Source organism: Corythoichthys intestinalis, chromosome 13 (assembly GCF_030265065.1).
Source record: "Corythoichthys intestinalis isolate RoL2023-P3 chromosome 13, ASM3026506v1, whole genome shotgun sequence".
Taxonomy (NCBI): Eukaryota; Metazoa; Chordata; class Actinopteri; order Syngnathiformes; family Syngnathidae; genus Corythoichthys; species Corythoichthys intestinalis.
Genome location: NC_080407.1, coordinates 45,354,390 through 45,377,603, shown reverse-complemented (window position 1 = coordinate 45,377,603; position 23,214 = coordinate 45,354,390). Strand labels below are relative to the sequence as shown.

General features: G+C 42.5%; 1 protein-coding gene across 2 annotated transcripts in view; it reads left to right on the top strand.

The window, feature by feature from the left end:
- Positions 1 to 23,214, top strand: part of acin1b (apoptotic chromatin condensation inducer 1b) — a 33,806-nt gene that overhangs the window by 6,399 nt on the left and 4,193 nt on the right. The window contains exons 5-15 of one of the 2 annotated variants that reach the window (XM_057854417.1): positions 1,337 to 2,314; positions 4,089 to 4,162; positions 9,599 to 9,713; positions 15,121 to 15,166; positions 15,237 to 15,379; positions 19,464 to 19,610; positions 19,692 to 19,839; positions 19,903 to 20,048; positions 20,120 to 20,227; positions 20,291 to 20,398; positions 20,469 to 20,826. In XM_057854417.1, coding sequence (XP_057710400.1) covers positions 1,337 to 2,314; positions 4,089 to 4,162; positions 9,599 to 9,713; positions 15,121 to 15,166; positions 15,237 to 15,379; positions 19,464 to 19,610; positions 19,692 to 19,839; positions 19,903 to 20,048; positions 20,120 to 20,227; positions 20,291 to 20,398; positions 20,469 to 20,826 — 2,371 coding nt within the window. Of the gene's footprint in view, positions 1 to 1,336; positions 2,315 to 4,088; positions 4,163 to 9,598; positions 9,714 to 15,120; positions 15,167 to 15,236; positions 15,380 to 19,463; positions 19,611 to 19,691; positions 20,049 to 20,119; positions 20,228 to 20,290; positions 20,399 to 20,468; positions 20,827 to 23,214 lie in introns of both variants that reach the window. The other variant, XM_057854416.1, reaches the window with a different exon arrangement.

Below are 23,214 nucleotides of genomic sequence, written 5' to 3'. Positions count from 1 at the left end.
ATGCTTTGCTTCAAACAGTTTACAATGACGCCGTTTTAGCACATTAAGAGCGAAAAGGCAGAAAAATGCGAGTGGACACAGGCGTTCATTGGACCGCCCCTTTTATTGGATTAAGCTTTGGCAGCCACTACTAACGGTCATGGTTGCCCGACTTCCCATCATGCATTTGGGCAGAGCAAGAGACAGTCTTTTTCTTAACATGCTTAAATGAACACAACGCAGAACTTATTGTATACCATTTGCAGCCACTACTGACAGTCATGGTTGCCCAACTTCCCACCATGCATTTGGGCGGAGCAGGAGACGATCATTTTCTTAACACGCCTAATTGAACACAATGCATAACATACTGTATACCATTTGCAGCTACCACTGACAGTTATGGTTGCCCAACTTCCCAACATGCATTTGGGCGGAGCAGGAGATGTTCTTTTTCTTAACACGCCGAATTGAACACAACGCAGAACATACTGTATACCATCTGCAGCCACCACTGACAGTCATGGTTGCCCAACTTCCCATCATGCATTTGGGCGGAACAATTAAGTAGCTACAGAATCATTTAGAGAAAGCGTAACAAAAATAATATTCCTATGTCTCAAAGAAATAATGTTCACAAAAAGAAAAGCGTTCAATGCAAAGAGAACTGCCATTCCCAATCAAAATAGCTATGCAAAATACACATAAAACTTAGTCAGACTTTGCCTTGGCTCGACCGCTAATTAAATTAAAGCTCGCAATTGACACCTTGTGGTGTATTTCAATCACTACCTTACAAAGTTAAAGACACTGTGGAAGAACGGTAGCGAGCCCGATGTGACGTCACCGCTCGGCAACGTCAACAATGGCGAGCTATTAGTTTATTTTTTTGATTGAAAATTTAATTAATTTTATTAAAACGAAAACATTAAGAGGGGTTTTAATATAAAATTACTATAACTTGTACTCAAATTTATCTTTTAAGAACTACAAGTCTTTGTTGTGGATCCCTTTAACAGAAAGAATGTTAATAATGTTAATGCCATCATGTGGATTTATTGTTATAATAAACATACAGTACTTATGTACAGTATGTTGAATGTTTATATCCGTCTTGTCTTATATGACCTTTCCAACAATAATTTACAGAAAAAATGGCATATTTTAGAGATGGTTGAATTGAGATTAATTACGATTAATTCATTTTTAAGCTGTGATTAACTCGATTGAAAATTTTAATCGTTTGACAGCCCTAATTCTAAGATGTATGATTGCCTTTTTTTAAATGATAATTTTCCAGCAAAATTAATTGACTGGTATATAAGTTTGTCTGATGTGTAAAATTTTTGCACAGCAGAATCACCCTGTGGCAGACAGGACTGAATTTCTGACACGTAGGCCAGAGGGCGCCTCTGCTAACCAGGAAGCAAAGGTGCAGAGGGCCACCTGTCCTCAGGGACACAAAGAGCCACCGGCCCCTTCCCCTCCCCGCGCGGTGGCCTCCCTGTCAGTGCGCGTCCTAGGCCAACCGGACCGCCAGGGACTGCCCCCGGCCTTATGCAGAGCCCAAGAGAAAGAAGGCGTCGCGCCCAGCGAAACCGGATCGTCCCACTCGGTCCTCCACCTCAGCAGATCGGCCGGCGGTCGGGCTCAAGAGGACAGCGACGAAGATGAGGACGACGACAACGATAGCGGGGACGACGAGGATTGGGGACCCGGACCCGGCGCAGCTAGAAAAGGCAACCGGGCACCTCCGCAGATGCCCGCCAGTGCGGCGAGATCCAAGCGGAAGCTTCAAGCGCCGCAACACATCCCGCCGCCGCAGCAGCCACACCAGAACCTAATGCAACTGCGCCACCCGACGCCCCCTCCCTCGCCACCCCCTGACCTGTTCCCCCTCCCCGAAACGCCCAAGCAGAGCCCGCCGGACACCGACGACAAAGAAGGGGAAAGCTCCGGAGCGGCGCCGCCGCGTCCCGTCCAGAGGCGAGACTCGGAGTCAAGATCCCGCTCCAGTAGCCCGGAGCCGCCCCCGAAGCGTAGACCCGGCCCACTTTCTCTGCTGGTGCACAAGATGGAGTCAGAGGAGGCGCAGAGTAGCGCGGTTCCCGACGAGTCTCCGGAGAGCCGGAAGACAGAAAAATCCACAAGTGACGGAAAGGAAGAAGAGGTTAAAGTACCAGATGAAGAAGAACCCGGCGAGAAAAAGCAAACTGCAGACGCTCCGGACTCTGGTTCCTCGTCGGATTCGGACTCGCGGTCAGACTCCTCGTCCAAATCGTCATCCTCGTCATCCAACAGAGTACTGTCACGCCGAAACGCAATAAAGCCAAAGGTCAGTGATTGAGTTGAAAGGACATGTACAGTGGAGCAAATAAGTATTTAGTCAACCACTAATTGTGCAAGTTCTCCCACTTGAAAATATTAGAGTGGCCTGCAATTGTCAACATGGGTAAACCTCAACAATGAGAGACAGAATGTGGAAAATAAACCCAGAAAATCAGTTTGATTTTTAAAGAATTTGTTTGCAAATCATGGTGGAAAATAAGTATTTGGTCAATACCAAAAGTTCATCTCAATACTTTCTTATGTACCCTTTGTTGGCAATAATGGAGGCCAAACGTTTTCTGTAACTCTTCACAAGCTTTTCACACAATGTTGCTGGTATTTTGGCCTATTCCTCCATGCAGATCTCCTCTAGAGCAGTGATGTTTTGGGGCTGTCGTTGGGCAACACGGACTTTCAACTCCCTCCACATATTTTCTATTGGGTTGAGATCTGGAGACTGGCTAGGCCACTCCTGGACCTTGAAATGCTTCTTACGAAGCCACTCCTTTGTTGCTCTGGCTGTGTCTTTGGGATCATTGTCATGCTGAAAGACCCAGCCACGTCTCATCTTCAATGCCCTTGCTGATGGAAGGAGATTTTCTCTCAAAATCTTTCGATACATGGCCCCATTCATTCTTTCCTTATCACAGATCAGTCGTCCTGGTCCCTTTGCCGAAAAACAACCCCAAAGCATGATGTTTCCACCCCCTTGCTTCACAGTGGGTATGGTGTTCTTCGGATGCAATTCAGTATTCTTTCTCCTCCAAACACGAGAACCTGTGTTTCTACCAAAAAGCTCTGTTTTGGTTTCATCTGACCATAACACATGCTCCCAGTCCTCTTCTGGATCATCCAAATGCGCTCTAGTGAACCTCAGACGTGTACTTTCTACAGCAGGGGGACACGTCTGGCAGTGCAGGATTTGAGTCCCTGGCGGCTCATTGTGTTACTGATAGTAGCCTTTGTTACTGTGGTCCCAGCTCTCTGTAGGTCATTCACTAGGTCCCCCCCCGTGTGGTTCTGGGATTTTTGCTCACCGGTCTTGGTTAGCATTTTGACGCCACGGGGTGAGATCTTGCATGGAGCCCCAGATCGAGGGAGATTATCAGTGGTCTTGTTGGCTTCCATTTTCTAATAATTGCTCCCACAGTTGATTTCTTTACACCAAGCGTTTTACCTATTGCAAATTCAGTCTTCCCAGCCTGGTGCAGGTCTACAATTTTGTCTCTGGTGTCCTTCGACAGCTCTTTGGTCTTGGCCATAGTGGAGTTTGGATTGTGACTGACTGAGGTTGTGGACAGGTGTCTTTTATACCGATAATGAGTTAAAACAGGTGCCATTAATACAGGTAACAAGTGGAGCCTCGTTAGAAATTAGACCTCTTTGACAGCCAGAAATCTTGCTTGTTTGTAGGTGACCAAATACCTATTTTCCACTCTAATTTGGAAATAAATTCTTTAAAAATCAAACAATATGATTTTCTGTTTTTTTTTCACATTCTGTCCCTCATGGTTGAGGTTTACCCATGTTGACAATTACAGGCCTCTCTAATATTTTCAAGTGGGAGAACTTGCACAATTAGTGGTTGACTAAATACTTATTTGCCCCACTGTATAGAAGAGTATTTCAATTTTTTGCCTGTTAAAATGTCACTAGCACTGATAGAAGATAATTAGTCCATGAATTATGAATTATTTAAGTGAAATTGGATCACAGCACTATTGTTGACACTCACCGCCGTAATATTTGCATTTGAATGTGTGCGTCTTATCGTCTCACAGAGAGCCGAGCTAGGACGAGACGCAGATAATGAGACAAAGGCGAAGGGGACAGAGAACGGACACCTGCTGAAAAGGTCTGTAACACTTTAGTAGAATGAGCCCACGTCACTGAAATAGCAGCAGCAATTTTTTTATTTTTACAACAGACAAATGGGACATGTCGTTTGGGGACCAGTTAAAATAAAAACATTATAACTAGTTATTTTTAATTAAGAAGAAAGACTTCATAATTGTATTGCCAGTTCACATCCGTCAGCCACTGTGTAACGTCTTCCAAGTAGGGGGCCACTACAGTCCGCTTCAGTTTTCGCAGTCGGTCGCAGTTCGTCTACACATGCAGGGATCCAACGCCGGATTTCGGTTGTACGAAAGCTGTACTGCATACAAACAAGAAGGATCGTCTCAGGAGTGAATTGTTAGAGGATTCAAGGTAATGATTATATTTTTCGGACCATGCATGCATTTTGAAACGTTGTGAAAAAAAAAATCAACGGGAGAAATTGGACGCTACAGCATTGGCATTATACTTCGCAATATTTATGTACGATAACGGCTAAGTTTTTTTGCTTTTAACCAAGAGTTGAGATCGTTTTACGTCCATATCTGTAAAGAATTCGGGGATGTAAGCATTTATTTACAAGAATTTTCAACGGAAAAAGCTCTGCATAGACTTCATAATACTTCACATGACACTGGAAACGTGGCAGAGCCGTAGGGGACCTATTTTTAAAAACTTCAAATATTTTCAAAACCAAAGCTGCTACCGACCTAAAACCAAAACAGGCACCTACCTTAGCCATATACGACTCTCCATGAGCAGCAGCATCAAAATATTCAAAGTCGTTCCCTTATAAAATCCCAATTAATTATTTTTTATGTAGGTATAACACAACTTAAAATGGCTATAAAAGTCTCAGATTTTACACTAGATGCACAATAATCACCAAATGCAGAGATAATCGCCTATATTTTCAGGATCAATAGCAAAATTTAACAAAATTTTGGCCAAAATGGCAAGTTAATTTTTTTTTTTTTTTACTGCAAGTTTTCAACAGCTAATAAATCACTCAATTTAACATCAAACTTAATACTTGAGGAAAACATGCAGAATCAATTATAAATAATATGTAAATAGATTATTAATAAATTCTATATATCATGGTTCCGAAGACAGAATGTCGGAAAAAAAAACAGAAAATCAAATTGTTTGATTTTTAAAGAATTTATTTGCAAATCATGGTGAAAAATAAGTATTTGGTCAATACCAAAAGTTCATCTCAATACTTTGTTATGTACCCTTTGTTGGCAATAACGGAGGCCAAACGTTTTCTGTAATTCTTCACAAGCTTTTCACACACTGTTGCTGGTATTTTGGCCCATTCCTCCAAGCAGATCTCCTCTAGAGCATTGATGTTTTGGGGCTGTCATTGGGCAACACGGACTTTCAACTCCCTCCGCAGATTTTCTATCGGGTTGAGACCTGGAGACTGGCTAGGCCACTCCAGAACCTTGAAATGCTTCTTACGAAGCCACTGCTTTGTATGGGATTATTGTCATTCTTGTCATCATTTTGACGCCACAGGGTGAGGAGGGAGTTGAAAGTCCGTGTTGCCCAACGACAGCCCCAAAATATCGTTGCTCTAGAAGAGATCTGCATGGAGGAATGGGCCAAAATACCAGCAACAGTGTTTGAAAAGCTTGTGAAGACAAGAAAACGTTTGGCCGCCGTTATTTCCAACAAAGGGTACATGACAAACTATTGAGATGAACTTTTGGTATTGGCCAAATACTTATTTTCCACCATGATTTGCAAATAAATTCTTTAAAAATCAAACAATGTGATTTTCTGTTGTTTTTTTTTTCACATTCTGTCTCATGGTTGAGGTTTACCCATGTTGACAATTACAGGCCTCTCTAATATTTTCATGTGGGAGAACGTGCACAATTAGTGGTTGACTAAATACTTATTTGCCCGCCTGTATAATAAAAAAATATATACGTATATTTCTTTCCTAAAAATACCATTACGCTTGATAATACACTTCACTTTAAAGTTAGGTGTTTTTCCCACGTGTTTCAATTGAATTTGTATTCGTGTCAAGCCTTCATCTAAACTGTAAGTCCTGATAGGATTTTGAGTGTTTGCAGTGGGATATTTGCATGCGTTCCTGAATGCACCGCGTGACGTGCGGAGGTGAAGGGGGTGCGGGAGAGCGAGAGACTTGCCTTCCTGTTGTTGTTGTCGTTCTGGCAGGTGCGTTTGCGTCGGCTGCGGCAGACAGCAGTCGTGTGTTGGTTGGTCCACAAGTTCCCAAAAATTACGTCATTGCAACCTAACGAAGCGGGTGACTCTTTGTCAACGTTACAGTATGATCCCTGTTGTATTGGAGCACATTAGGGACCAGTGCGACCTGGTGTTTTATCCAGCAATGACTACTGAGCTAAAATTGACAGTTTGCAATATTGTTTTTATTTTACACCCTCATCACTCTACAGCACTGTTTTCACAGATTAAATGAAGCCTGTATGCAAGACACGTTTGCCACGCATCGACATTGGTCATAATTAATAGAAACCTAGCCCTCTGCAGGGCTAACGTTACGTGAGCGAGTGACAGTAACGTTAATCTTATTTATTAGCGCTGAGAAGTCTACTGCTTTAAGATGGCGGGTGTTTATGAACGCCGCTGACTGTCATTTCGCATCTAGTTCAACATACATGTGATCTCTGAGACGCATCAGACGTTACCTGCTACCACCGTAGCATCATGCGGGCTAGGTTTTAGCGACGTCGCCGTAGTTTGTCGCGGCTGTCGGCTGCAGTGAGGTTTTTTTTTAATTTTTATTGCTTCTTCCTCTACCCACGTGATATCAGCGCGTTGTCCCGCATTAAAAGTAGTCCAGGGAAAACGTGGTGCTTAGAGCTGGCAAAATTAAAAGATTCCTTGAGGTGAAAAAAACTACTCGGAACAGTTTTTAAACTGGAGTTGCTCGAGTATTCGTTTCAGCTCTAGTTGGCACCAAATTGATGAAGAATGCTCATCAAGTCCATGCTTCAGAGACTGCAAGCTGTCATAAATGCCAGAGGTGGTGCTACTAAATACTCGATGTGTTTTGATTGTTATTTCTTTGTTTGTTTCTCATGATTCCATATTTTTTCCTCAGAATGGAGTGATTCCATATACATTACCCTGCACTTGCTCTATAAAAGTAACATTTACTGACCACCACAATGTTTTTATTCATTTCTTTTAGTGTTTCTGAATGCTAAGAAGTTGCACTTTTGAACTAATTCATTATTTCGTCAAGCTTTTTATCTGAGTATGTTCTACATGATAAAATGTCTGAGTGAGTGCTCCTCCGAGACTGGTGATTCCATACTTTTTGCTTGGGGTTGTAATAAGTTCATAATTCTTCCCCAAAGTCAGTCGTCAGTTATAGTAATGTGCTATTCACATGCTAATTAACAGTGAGCAGAATCTAAAATGGACTGACGGATGGCTTTTAGTTGTGCCTGACTATAACTATTCGATTGAATAATTGTTGTTTTTTTTGGGGTTTTTTCTTTAAACAAAAATCTTCCTTTCCACACGCGTGCATTTTTTTCTTCAAGTAACTCTACAAACAAAAGCTAAAGTACACCTACTTAAAACGTCGCGAGTTAATATTGTTCGTCATGTTTTCGGTCAGGCATGTCAAGGGACGCCCTACCGCTGGATTGGCTGTTGCCTTTTTTCCCCCCTTCCCTAATTGGGTCCTCGTCCTCCTTCTGTTGCTTCTTGGCGTGATTTCCGCTTCTAGCTAACCGCGGCACCCGGCCTTTTAATTCATTACAAGTCGTTTTAGTGAAATTGTCCTATGAGTCGATAAAGGTCTAAGAAATATTCGCGTAACTTTTATTTCGCGAGAAGAAACTGAATATAACCGTGGTTTAGTTTTTGCTGTGTTTTTATTATTTTATTTTTTTTCGTGACACTGCTTTCGCTAGCCAACATGGCTAGCATGCCCACATTGCATCCTTGAGAGCGTCGCAGTCATCCGCCGATTTGTAGTCGAAGCTCCTCCGACGCCAGTCGTCTTTTTTTCGGAGGGCAAAACCCTCCGCTGACCGTCGCTTTCCGTCACCGGGCGTCCTTTCCTCGAGATCGGCGAGAATGCTATCCGAAGCTAACAAAAACGGGTAATAATGGGCGACACTGGGCCGATGCATTGGGAGCATGTGGGAATGACGCTGGGTATCTTTGTTAGGTGTGAAGTGGGGTGGCCTTTGGTCGTTACGTTTTTCCACTCTGCCATTGACTGCTATAGACGTCCAATTTATTCGAAGCGGGAGGACTTGCCGCGAATGAACAAACTTTCTTCTCGTGATTAACTCATTGGTGGGAGGTGCATCTTAGTCAGTGGAAGAAAAATATTTGTATTTCATATTTGATAACCAAGGGCGTAGGTTTGGTCTCAGCATTACCGTATCGCACATAATGCAAACAATGATCCAAGTAAGGGATGACTAGCTTGACTTCGTTGTTCCTTGTGGAGGCTGACCTGCCCGCTGTAGTTTTGACGGTTAGCAAGCTTAATGTTATGCTAACTCAGATGCAGGTCGAACTTTCAGAAGCAAAATTAGTGGTGTTTCCCCCTCTTCCACAACATTGTGTTTTTACATGACTTAGAGTGGCTGCTGCTGGCCGAAAAAGAAACTTTTAATATCTCCTCCTCTCAGAAGGGGGCGAGGAGGCGGCATGTTGTCGACATGGAGTTGTGTGAGTATGTATTTGTGGCGGGACGGGAAGCTTCAAGTCATCAGCCAACCAAATGTTCGTTTGAGGTGGAAGTGAAAAAGGATAAGTCTTAACATCATGAAAACGTAATCATGGTAGGGTCTATTCTACCCTTACAACATATGGTAAGACAATCGAAAATACCGTAATTTTCGGACTATAAGCCGCTACTTTTTCCCCTCATTGTGCGGCTTATTTGTTGATTTATTTGGGTTAATAGGTAACACTTTATTTGACGGCGGCGTCATAAGACTGCCATGAAACCGTCCTAATTATGACATGACATTATCATGGGCATTAATAAATGCTGATGACAGATGTCATTACTCATTAAGTGTTATTTGGCTAATAATGTCACTAACTCCATTTATGTCCAGCTCAGATCTTTTACAACCATTCAAAAGGGAGATAATTTGCCAGATGATACAAAATGACATATGTCATAAGCATAATTTAATGCTCATGGCAGTGTCATGTCATAATTATGATGGTCTTATCACAGTCTGATGGCTTCACCTTCAATTAAAGTGTTAATAAATTCCATAACTTGCAATTAATGAAACAACTAGAACAGTAACTGAAGAAATAGTCGTCCCTTATTTGGATCATTGTTTGCATTATGTGCAATACGATAATATTGTCCAATCAATTTGAAGTGGAAGGGTTTGCAGCTGCTAGAGTTTTTGGTTTTGAATGTGGATTTCTAAATCTGATTTGTTCCTTCCGTTTTCAGAGAAGTGTCCGAACCTAGCGAGGCGTCCGTTTCCGAAGTGGAGCCTCACTCCGAGAGTGCCGAGGCCCGGCAGCCGGACGCGGTGCCCGCGGACGGCGACAACCGCCTGGAAGAGGTAAGTCGGGCCGAGAAGGGCCTGGCTCATTACACGTTGGCCAATGAGCATGACTAGGTCGACGCCGCGGTGGTACCTCGACGTACGTGAGTCATTGGTTGACTTGTATTTGGTGGTCTTTAAAGCAACCCTAGAAAACTTTTCAGCCTTTATAAAATGTTTTCATAACATTTGTGATATGTCAACTGACAACTAGTTGAATGCAGGGTTTCCCATAGGATTTTTTTAAGCTGCGGTGGTGGGCTGCATCGGAGTCTGACCGCCTCACCATGTCGTGCCACGGCAAAATTGTGTCGTCATATGACAAATTAATTTTTTTATTCACATTTTCTTTCCCAAGAAAAACCATAACAGATCTATTTGAAATATTTCATTAGCCATGCTAATGTCGCAGCTCTCAGCTACGGCACATGTACGTAAAATCCGTAGCCGATTACAGCTACATTACCCTACGTTATAATATGACTTTTTTTTTTTTTTTCTGTCAGCAATAGTACGACTTACATCTCATAGTCCTGTTTCCTTTTATTTGGCCCTATTATGTACTACATTAACACAACAATAGTCCTTCTGTTAATGTACGAATGGCGTAGGTTTGCATAGGGACGTTAGGAACATAACACCAGGAACTTTTCAGGATGCCCAAATTGTCCCCACCAACTTTTAAGCAACCTTATTTGTATTATTTAATGAGTTCAGTTGTAGAGGTCATTTAGATTGTCATTACATATTTTGTAAGGATAGAATTGACCCTACCATTATTCAGTGAATTACATGCATTGTGTTCAGACTTACACTGACACAATTTTTACCCCTCAAACGCACGTTTGATTGGCTGATGACTAGTTAAATTCCCCTGTTTTCAGTGTAAATCTACTAGAAATAAGTGAAATTATCTGCCAGTGCTTCAAGTAAATTTCGCTCAGATATCTTGAAATAAGAAAAATAGCTATCTGAAAATAATCTTAACACACTTATTTCAAGCACAAAGTGAGTATAATCCTAAAAAAAACAAATGTTCATATTTCAAGAAGTGATATTGTTCAAAACATTATTTGAAAGCATCTTTCCCTTTGATTTTGGTGAAAAATGACCAACCTTTAGATGTATGGTCATAATAAAAACATGATAATATTTACCTAAAGTAAATTGAATAATCTGACCCATAGGTGAACGGGGGTCAGGGCTACATTTCTCACCAAATTGGACCTAATTAATTGATAGGGTCAATGATCAATGCAAAAATAAATCTGTATTGACTAGTTTTGTTGTTGTTTTTCGTGAACTACATTTCCACACAAACGCACATCGAGGTACCAATTAGCTCAGCAAGGAGAAGTCAAATTTCGAGTGTCCATGAGCTCGCGAAACTTGGATAAAAAAAAAGCGAATTTGTCAAGGTTTCGTCAGCCGTAATTGCGTATATCCGTCTGTCGAAACAGCCTGATAGCACAGATATAAGTACGCCAGCCTCTCTGCTTATGAATGCGATGTTGACATTAGCGCGGCGGCGTTCTGCCCGCCTCTCGTCGCAATTTTATTCAATCTTCCGTTCCGTCCAAGACGCCCATCCACCGCTCACTTTCTCTGAAAAGTCTGATCCGAAATACTGTAATGCCCCGAATAGGGGAAGAAGGAGAGGAGTCTGTATTGGCTTACCCACTTTATTGTGGCAACAATAACAAAATAACAGCGGGCTTACGCGACATGCAACAGCTAAGTTGGCCGTTCTTTCTCCCTTCCCTCTACGTCCCAGCTCCCTGTCCGATCGTCTCTTAAGGGGGCCTCGCGTAGTTACGGACACTACAATACACAATGAATATGTTGCAGCTGAACCCTTCACACAAGGCTGCCGGTAGTTTGAAACGGCCTTAAAAAAAACATCTCTTTTGCATCCCTTGGCGGCTTTTATTTTGGTGTGGCGGTGCGCCACAATATTTAATATGTAGGGGAAACCCTGTAAAGCGGAACTAAAACACAGTCCGCGCGGTCTTCGGAATGCAATGAGGAACAAACCGAGAGTAAACATCATGCTTAACTCATGCTGCTAGAAAAAAAAAAACAATAATACGTGACTGCAGCCGACAGCCACTACAAACTATGCCCACATAATGCTACAGTAGGTGTCTTATGTGTATAGAACTAGATTTTGAAGTGACAGGCTCGCTGGCGTTAGTAAACAGCCGCCATCTTAAAGCAGTAGACTTCTCTGGAAAGCTGTTGTAGGGAACCTTTGGAGCAAACCTAATTCACTTTTTATCTAAAATACTGTTAAATTGGCAAAATCATGACTTGAATCAATCGTTAAATGATGAAACTGTTTTAAAACTTTCCCATGTTGAAAGTAGAAGAGAAATTACGGAGTAACGGGAGCAATTTTAAACAACTTTAACTGTTGATTCACAACATTAAATGAATTGAATGTAGTTTAAAGCTGGTGTATTTTACTGTTTTGAACTGTTAACTTGATACTGAAATAGTAGTTTATTTAGGCCCGAGAGGATTTTTGTACAATTTTTGTAACTAATGTATGAAACATTAAAAGCAGATAATAGCTGGGAGGTGCATCAATAATTGATTTAGAATTGAATCGTAGCCTCTGAATTGTTATCGTAATCGAATTGTTAGGTGCCCAAATCACCTAACTGAGCTGTAACTTGCTTGCCGCCAGGGGGTTGCCGATAGGTGAAGACAATTGACAACCCCACCGCCGTGTGTGATGATCCGGGTTGTTTTGTGTGATTTTTCGTTTTCGATTGGCGAGAATAAGAACGCCGCTCGATTCGGGTTAATATGTTGGCTAGCTATCACGCTTCCTGGTTTCTTTACGCTCTCTGAAGCCGGAGCAGGGAATTGACAAAAGCCGGACTAACTCCGGCGGCATAAAATATCGTTCGGGAGGTGCAAGAATTTGACAGATTTGACCAATATGGAGTAATTTTGCCATTTCGTACTGAATAAAATGCATTTTTAATATTTCGTATTCCATTTAGCACAAGACTGTTATTTGTCATGACCATACTATTTATTTAGCAATTGAGGAAAATACATAGATAAAAAAAATTCCTGTAAAAAAGTACTGGAGAATAGAGATTGAAACAATGACATTTTGCTGCTCTCTTCGTGGCATTTTCCTCGTTCTGAATCTTCCTCCTCAATGGGCTCAATTCTAAATCGGATGAAATCGTGACCCTGCCGACGTCATCCTCCAGCTGGGGACGCTAGAGCACCGTACTGACAGGCGGGGCTAAACGGCAGATTAAAAGACTTAATTTCTCGTCCTCTGCTTTGCCAAATTATTGTCTATAGTCGAAACGTAAGAAAATATGATTCTAATTCACATATTAATGCTGTTTAAGGTTTTTTTTATGCTGTCATAGGCACTTTAAAGCAAAGCACTACCGCTTTTGTCCACCTGTGTCGCTAAAATTAACTGAAACTGAAAAGTTAGCTAGTGTTGCTTTAAGTGGGAGGGTGAACGTTCGTCTTCAAATGGATCGAACGTCTCGCATCGATTCAACTCATAAGTCAAGGTACCATCGTATTGATTCTTTCCACCAAGCGTGTCGTTGGTTGCCATGGCAATTGATTAGCGTCTTAGCTCAAATAATGACTCCTTAACGGCTCAAAAGTGACGCGGTTCGCTTCGTTCGTCCTGCCCGAACTGCATGTCCCGTATTGAAAGGCTCGTTTTTCACGTCGCCACGTTTTTGCTAAAAGTCCAGTCATACCAGGAGTTAATTATCTGTGGCATTTTTTTTTCTTTTAATCGAGCGATGGGGTGTGTCGTGATGCATTATGGTTTATCTCCTGCCTCTTTTCTTCCTCTGTCCTTCTTTAGCCTCTCGTATCCCCTCACGAACGCTTCTCTCTTCAATATTTTGATGGTGTGATTGTTGTTTAAAACCACATTGATTGCTTTGTTATGAAGGTGCCCATGCCTCTTCCATTGCCCCTAATGGTACAAGCTGCGTACTACTACCAACACCACCTACAACAACTACAACACCTGATCCGTTCCTCCTTCAACTCCTGTCCCGATACGCCTGAGTGCGTCGCCGCTACCCGAATTAAGCCCAGGGTCTACAAGTGAATTTTGAGCCGACAGAAAGAACTTGAACTCATGTCATTGTCAAGCCACGGTAAAGGCAAACTCCGGTTACTTTGCCTCGGGAGACGGAAGCCGCTCTGCTCACTGAACTGGAGTTTTGCGGTGACGATTTATGACTTTTGACTGCTGCCCAGGTGTCCTTTTGTCTCAGGATACTGGGATGAACTTCAAAGTCAGATCTGGACACTTTTCACCGCTTTCAAAATGGAATGGAGATATGTCTGTCACCAAACTGTTCTTCACAGACTTCTTGAGTAGATGAAAAGACGTGGAATTTTTATTTTTTGGGATTTTCGTGGCTGGACATTTCAGTTTGTTGCCACTTTCTGACTTTTACGCTTCCCGGATTTACAATCACCACAATCACAATCACCGACATATTTTTCGGAGCAAGAAAAGAACACTTGGTATTGTTCATCTCAGAGACTTTGGACTTTCAAGGACTTAAAAGCCAACCCCGCTCTGACCCGACGTCCCTCTCAATTGTGACTTTGTGAACAGCCGCTGATGAACAAACGCAGCAAACCCTCCCTTCAGAGACTAAAAAAGCACCCCAGTGATCACTCAAATCGAGGCGTGCCCTCACTCCTCCGCCTTCCCCGATTGGATCCTTGTTGCCTAGATACAGTGCACAGGGTGGTGCAGTTGGGCCCTAGTCGAGCCAGTAAGGAATCAGGTGTCAAATGGTACCAGGCAATCACTTTTCACCATTTCAAATGTTTCATTGATTGAATACTGATTTGTGATAGTCTGACTCAAGTGGTAGTGTTAAAGCAACAACTGTTAAATATCCCAAAAAAAGAAAAATCTCCAGGGCTCAGTTTTCCACCTCTGCGACATAGAACACTTGCAGATTTTTTTTAAATGAGCGTCGACGATGGTCGGCGTCCAATCATCCGAGACGGACTTCAAAAATAACCCTCACACCAATGAGTTTGTCACGAGTAGATGTCCAATCTGTTGGTTCTGTCATTGGCAGCCATTGATTTAAGTTAACCGAGTGTAGACATCAAATCCATCTGAAGTAGATTCAAATGGATTCAACGTCTATTGCTGTCAGTGGCAGCCAATGAGTTACCTCGATACTGCATCTGTACCTTACCGCGTCTGTGTTCTTGCGCAGAGGTGGAACCCAGATGCTCTAGCCTCAGACATTTTTTTTTTTAAACTCCCCAGAAACTCTTCCTCGCCCCATTTTCCTGTTCGACTTCCTGTTACCCGTTTTGAGTTCCCGTCTCACCCCTCGCACCCTTTCGGGTTTCTGTATGTTTTTTCTCTCTCTCCCTCTCTTTCCAGAGCACCACTCCCAAGGCTTTTGCCGCCCGCAAGATCTCCCTGAGCAGTAAGCAGACCGCGACCGGATTAGCCGCCGGTGTTCGAGTCGTCCGATTTGACTCGGGCTTTGTTCGCAGGCAACAAGACGCCAAGCGAAGCCGACGGCGGAGCGGGAGACGCCGATTCCGGGGCCGCGGCGGGGAGGAAGAGGCGCTGGGGGTCCAGCACTGCGGTTACTGCAAAGAAGCCGTCGATTAGCATTACCACTGACTCTCTTAAGGTATTGGGGTATTGACTAGCAGATTTGTCTTGGTTATACGCTCACTGTTCAAACTACAGCCAGTCCCCGGGTTACGACGTACTCGACTTTGATTTCGACTTTACGACACTGGAGTCTCGTCCGCCATTTGGTCTCCATTGTTATTACAGTGGGGCAAATAAGTATTTAGTCAACCACTAATTGTGCAAGTTCTCCCACTTGAAAACGTTAGAGAGGCCTGTAATTGACAACATGGGTAAATCTCAACCATGAGGGACAAAATGCGGAAAAAAATCCCAGAAAATCACAGTTTGATTTTTAAAGAATTTATTTGCAAATCATGGTGGAAAGTAAGTATTTGGTCAATACCAAAAGTTCATCTTTAGGGCTGCAGCTATCAAATATTTTAGTAATCGACTGAAAATTCTATCGATTAATCGAGTAATCGGATAAAACAAATATATTTTTAGGTGAAGAGCAATTATAAATATACATGAGAAAACAAGACATCTAATCTTGAACCATTTTCAGTCAATCAATGTCTTTATTTTCGATGTATATTGTTGAAAACAGCCAACAATTGCATCTCAGATGTAACTAAAATAAAAAAAAAAGACTAATTCACTGCTTTCACTCAAAAAACCTTTAGATCTTATTTAAAAAAAAACAAAAAAACAAAACAAAATGTGTATATATATACAGTGGGCAGAACAAGTATTTGATACACTGCCAATGGGAAAACCCATTGGGAAAACCCATTGGCAGTGTATCAAATACTTGTTCTCCCCACTGTGTGTGTATGTATTAGGGCTGTCAAACGATTAAAATTTTTAATTGAGTTAATTACAGCTTAAAAATTAATTAATCGCAATTCAAACCATCTATAAAATATGCCATATTTTTCTGTAAATTATATATATATTCTGTAAAATAAATTGTTGGAATGGAAAGATAAGACACAAGATGGATATATACATTCAACATACGGTACATAAGGACTGTAGTGGGCATTTCACTCTCCTGTCATTTAAATCTGTCTATGCTGTCCTCACTCCGAAGCGTCTACTTTTTCCAAAGCTAGACAGCTAGTGAATGACGCCTTAATAATCAAGACTTTTTCCTTTTTCATCTGATTTATTAATAAAATGACCTCAAACCATTGTCCTCTTTAGACCGTCGTATAACTGCAAAAAAAAAGTACACAAGCATTGCATTAGCAACAACGTTAGCTTAGCACGCTATACAGGTTCACTAAACATAAACAAAAACCGTCTCATACAAAAAATATAACATTTCGCTTACTAACATAATATGTACATTCTTTACAACAACCATACTTACGGACAAATCTTGTCCAAGGATCATAGAAGCACAACATTACAACGTAGGCGTCAGCCCGAGACGTCGTGCAGCCATATTGAACTGGCAAGAAAATAAATCATGTCGCAAAGCGACCACAAGAGTTCGCTGTTAGACAGAACAAAAAGCCTTGCTGTAAAACTTACCAAAAGGCACAATACTGTCTGAGCAGGACATGTGCGTTAATTGCGTCAAATATTTTAACGTGATTAATTGAAAAAATTAATTACCGCGCGTTAACGCGATAACTTTGACAGCCTTAATATATATATATATATATATATATATATACACACACACACACACACACACACACACACACACCTAAAAATGTTGTTACGCTTGATAACACACATCACTTAAGTTAGGATTTTTTTCCCACGTGTTTCCATTGAATTTCTATTCGTGACAAGCCATTTTTAAGTTCTAGTTAAGTTTTAAGTTAGTTTAAACTGTAAGTCCTGATAGGATTTTGAGTTTTTGCAGTGTTCAAAATAAATGTATGATACAGGCTATATTGGAGCACATTAGGGACCAGTGCTACTTGGTGTTTTATCCAGCAATGACTACTGAGCTAAAATTGATAGTTAGCATTATTGAGTTTTTATTTTACACCCTCATCACTCCACATCGCTATGTCATGTTAAAGCCTAAATGTAAGACACGCTAGCCAAGCATCGACAGTGGTCATAATTAATAGAAACCTAGCCCTCCGCAAGGCTAACATTAAGTTAATCTTATTTATTAGCGCTTAGCGCTCTTTATTAGCGCTTAGCGCTGTACTGCTTTAAGATGGCGGCTGTTTACTAACGCTGCCCAGACGTGGCCGAGTCTGTCATTTTGCTTCTAGTTCAACATACATGTGATCTCTATGAGACTCATCAGACACTACCTGCTACCAACTAGCATCGTGCGGGCTAGTATTTAGCAACGTCGGCGTCGTTTGTAGCAGCTGTCGGCTGCAGTAAGTTTTTTTTCCTCTTCTTCTTCCTCTACGTACGTGACGTCAGCGCGTCCCGCATTAAAAGTAAAAGTAGTCCGAGCAAAACGTGATGCTTAGAGCTGTCAAAATGAACGATTACTGGAGGTGAGTAAAACTACTCGGATCAGTTTTTAAACTCGAGTTGCTCGAGTATTCGTTTCAGTTCTAATCTTAATACTTTGTTATGTACCCTTTGTTGGCAATAACGGAGGCCAAAGGTTTTTCTGTAACTCTTCACAAGCTTTTCCACAAACTGTTGCTGGTATTTTGGCCCATTCCTCCATGCAGATCTCCTCTAGAGCAGTGATGTTTTTGGGCTGTCGTTGGGCAACACAGACTTTCAAATCCCTCCACAGATTTTCTATAGGGTTGACAGATTTTCTATGTGGTTGAGATCTGGAGATTGGCTAGGCCACTCCAGGACCTTGAAATGCTTCTTACGAAGCCATGGCTGTGTGATTGGGATCATTGTCATGCTGAAAGACCCAGCCACGTCTCATCTTCATTGCCCTTGCTGATGGAAGGAGAGTTTCACTCAAAATCTCTCGATACAGGGCCCCATTCATTCTTTCCTTTACACAGGTGAGTCGTGCTGGTCCCTTTGCAGAAAAACAGCCCCGAATTTGCATCGGTGAATACGGGCGTCAGTGCAATGTAAATGCCATTGGAAATGAATGGGAAATTTGGACGTACATGGCTGTCATTGGCATTGACCTAATTGGGCGCCAGTTGAATTTCAATGAGCTGTCATGGTCAATCGTCAAAAGTCACAAGGACCTATGTTTTGCTGCCATTGAAAATGAATGGGGAAATTTAGACGAACATGGTTGTCATTGGCATCCAATTAGAAATGAATGGGAAAGTTTTTGGTAAATTTTGGGGCAACGCTACGTTTTTGACAAATTCTTTCTACAACTTATATGCCCCTTACCTTCCTTGAATTCTTGATGCGTAAATTATGTGATTCTATCAAAAATTGTACGACTAGATGCATTTAGAAAAACATTTTTAAACCTGACCGATCAGCACCGTTCAAGTATCTGAATGATCGGAATTTTCGCACGATGCTGGGAATTTTTCAAATGACCCCCAAAATTTTCCGTTAGCCCGTAAACGTTTTTTTTTTTTTTTTTTTTTTAATTCCAATTCAAAATGCTACTTTTCCTACAATTTTTGACCAAATTCATAAAATTTACACATCAAAAATTCCAGTACAGTAAGGGGCATAAAAGTTGTATACAGAATTTGGCAACAACCTAAACTTCTCTCATAATTCGCCAAAAATGTGCCCATTTATTTCTAATGGAATGCAATTGACGTCCAAATTTCCCATTTTCAATGGCAGGAAAACATTGGTTCATGTGATTAAAAAAAAAATTTTTTTTTTTTTTTGGACCACGCACCATGACAGCCAACTGTCGTCAAAGTAAGTCGATGCCTTTATCAGCCATGTATGTACATGCCATTGACGGCCATGTACGTCCAAATTTGTCAGGAAAAACCTGCGTGGTTGTGATTTTTGACCATAAACTTAACATTACATCCCATTGATATTCAATTGGCGCCCAAGTAAGTCCATGCCATTGACAGCCACGCAACAAGACGTGTCCCTGAAATGTCCACAAATTAACAGGAGGCGACTCATTCGTAACCCGGGGAATACCTGTACGGCCTGCTACTTAAAAACTAAAACATTCTGATTTTGATGAGCAAAAAGGGCATCGGCCCTCGGAGACGATGCCTTACCGTGCACGTTTTTCGCAGTCTTTAATCCCAGATATAAAAGTGGCCCAGGAGGCAGTGGTGGACCTGCACCCAGAGGAGCTGCAGCTGTCCGGGGATGAGGACACCCAGGACAACGGCCAGGGCGACGAGGACGACGGCCTCAAGATCCGACGCACGGTGACCCAGGCAAGGCGGCCGTCCGAACAGAGGCGTCTATCATTTTTTTGTTCCGAATTGTGAACGTTTCTATTTGCACTTCCTTTCCAGGTGGTGCCCGGGGTCAGCCAGGAGAACGGGGAGACCGACGAAAAGGAGCCCACGGTGACCGTGGAGCGCGAAACCCCGCCCCTGCCCCCCGTGGAGCAGACAAAGCAAAGTCCGCCCGAGAAGACGCCGGACGTAGATGTGAAAAAGGGTGAGCTCTTGGAACTCGAGCGTTCATATTTGAGCTTTTTGTTGACACTTGTGCGTCCTCAAGCTTCCCCCAAAGAAGCCGTGGTGCGTCGCTCCATCAGTCAGCAGTGGTCCGGAGTGTCCATCACCATCGACGACCCCATCCGGTCTACGCGGCAACCATCGCCGCCACGCGGCAAACTCTCAAACATTGTCCATGTGACCAACCTGGTGGGTGTTCAACAGGTATCAAGTTTTGCGAACGATTCAACTGGAATTTGTGGATTTTTACACGTCTGCAGGTGCGACCGTTCACCTTGGGACAGCTCAAAGAACTTCTGAAGCAGACGGGCAGCGTGGTGGAGGAGGGCTTCTGGATCGACAAGATCAAGTCGCACTGCTACGTCACGGTGAGCAGCGGGTAATTATTCTCTGTTGAGGCGCTAATAATCCTCTGCCCACTCCGTCTTTAGTATGCTACCAAAGAGGAGGCGGCGGCGACCAGAGAGGCTCTTCACGGGGTCAAATGGCCTCACAGCAATCCAAAAGTGCTCAGTGTGGACTTCAGCGAACAGGACGAGGTAAAGGACGAGCTTTCAAAATTGTTCTTGCATCTCCTTCCCGAATTGTGAACGGTCTTCTTTTGCCCAGCTGGACTTTCACAAAGGCATACTGAAGCCAACCCGCGAGGAGCCGCAAGTCCCCCAACCGGTCCCGCCGCAGATTCGACTGCCCCCGCTCATGCCCGAGCGGGACAAGGAGCGAGAGCGGGACAGGGAGCGTGAGCGCGGCGCCCCGGTCGTGCGGGACCTTTGGGCCGAGCGGCAGCGGCAGATGGAGCGCCGCGAGCGGGCTCGCGGAGAGCGCGAGTGGGACCGCGACAAGATTCGCGAGTTCGCCAGACCGGGGGCGGAGAAACGGGAGCGGCGCTCCAGGTCCCGAGACAGAGACCGAGAGCGACGGAGGCGGGAAAGGCCCAAGAGTAAGGAGAGGAAGAGTGACAAAAAAGGTGGGTTGTGTTAGCTTGCGCCGGCAATGGAAGTGTCATGTGCTGCAAATTCCACTAGATGGCAGGAATGTCTAAGTAATGAAGGTTGACACAAATATATCTTTGCCAAAGCCTATTTCAACAAAACTTGATACAACAAACGTTATACTCTAAACCAGTGGTTCTTAACCTGGGATCGAAGTCTAAGGGGTTCGGTGAAGTTAAAGAAACGGATTAAATCTAGGTTTTTTTGCTGGTTTGCTGCTCATTTACAGCCTTATCGTAATTTTTGCTCTGTAAGGCGCACCTGACTAAAAGCCGCCACTCACCAAATTTGACACGAAAATGGCATTTGGTCATAGATAAGCCGCACCGGGCAAGAAGCCGCAGCTGTCCTCACTGTATTATGGGATATTTACACCAAAAGATATGAATCGGTAACAATATTTTTGACAGCGGCATCGTAAGACTGTCATAAGACCAAATGAACCACCATGAAGCTTTAAAAGAGCTGCAAAGCTTTATTGCTTCAAGAAGCTGGCCATCAATGCTCCTCTGGGGGAGACGGTCAACCTCTGCTGCCACCTACTTTCAACACTGTTGTCGTCCAACATGCCTCCTAGCATGCATTGCAGCGCTACAGATTTACCGTATTGGCCCGAATATAAGACGGCCCTGATTATAAGACGACCCCCTCTTTTTCAAGACTCAAGTTTGAAAAAAAGACTTCTCGAACACCAAATTAATTTTTATACAGAAAATAATTGCAGTACATCGGAAACAAATTATAACAATATAGTTGAGAGAAAAGCGTGTTATTTTGCCTCATTCAAATCTTAATATCTAAACATTTAAATATGTAAACTAAAGTGTAGTCACATTCGCTTCTGGTTTTTGAAATGTAAATAAACCAAACTATTGTGATAAAACAACAAAATTGCAATAACTGCATTAACCATCAAAGTGAAGTCTAACTGTAACTAGTCATGAAACAAATGTGAATAAGGAAAAACATTGCAATAAAATAATGCAAACTGGTTAAACTTGAGAGTAGCTGAGATCTGTCATGACAGAACATCGCTTCAATGATATCCGGCGCCATCTAGCGTCGTGAATGGGTATAATGTCTAGACCGCGAATATAAGATGACCCCCTCTTTTTCAGTTTTATTTCAATGCAAAAAAAACACGGTCTTTTATTCGGGGCAATACAGTAAATAACAAAATTCATGTTCTTCGCTTATTATTTCTTCAGTTACTGTTCCAGTTTCATTCATTGTAAGTTGTTATTTGGTAACACTTTCTTTGATAGTGGCAAAATAAGACTGTCATTAGACAATCATAATTATGATATGACACTGTCATGAGCATTAATGAACGCCTTTAACAGTTGTCATTTATTGTTGTGGGCAAATAATCTTACCTTTAAATGAATGTAAAAGATCCAAGCTGGACATAAATGGTTACTGACATAATTTGCCGGATGACACCGGGCACACGAAGAGGGCCATAAGCAGAGTATGGGGGGGGGTGCGACAAGCCGCCGGTCGTCGGCCAAGTGGCATTTTCGGTGGACAATCAGCCACAAAATGCGAGCCACCTCCGTATTAAAACGTGTGCCATGATCCCAGTATTTGATATAATACAAAATACAATGTTTACTCACTTCCTCTTAAGTCCAATGGTCCCACAGCAGTCGGGTTTGTTTTGGCCAATATCAGCGGTCAATGGGAACCTTTTGAAACCCAAAAAGGCTCACACGCCTCTCCCTGGTACAGCAACATTTTTCTGCAGCACATTTGGCTGGCATGATGCGAAAAATAAAACGAATAATTCGCTAAATCGGCTGAATTCGCAGTCCATCTGCATGCAGGAGTCAAAAAAAATTGAAGAAAAAAAGCGATGGCTTCCACACACATCCAAGCGGTCCATTTCATTCAGGAGCATAAAATACCACGTGAAATATGAAATAAACATGCTTTTTACTGTCAAAGGCACTTTAACACTAGAACTACCAAGGGTTGATCAGTTGATACAAATCACTTTTGTAACCAGAGAAGGATCATGTGACCCTAATCGGCATATCATTTTTGAGAATTATAGTCCTCATTAGTCATTCCCATTCACTTGCAAAACCACAGGGTTGGATTGCGTCAATTAGCATCTTGATTGTTTGCTGGGCAGGGGTGCCTTGGCTGATTGGGGAATGGTAAACTGGCATTATTCTAGCTGGCCTGTTGTCACTTTCAAGCCCAGAAGACAGGATGTGACTTTTCTTTTTAAGTGTTTACTTGTCCCTTTAACTCTTCCAGTTTTATCCTCTGTGTAAACCAAATGGAACATAGTAGTCAGGTTTTATTAATTTATTCATTTTAAACTTCATGCATGGGACCATACTGTGGTCAGACTT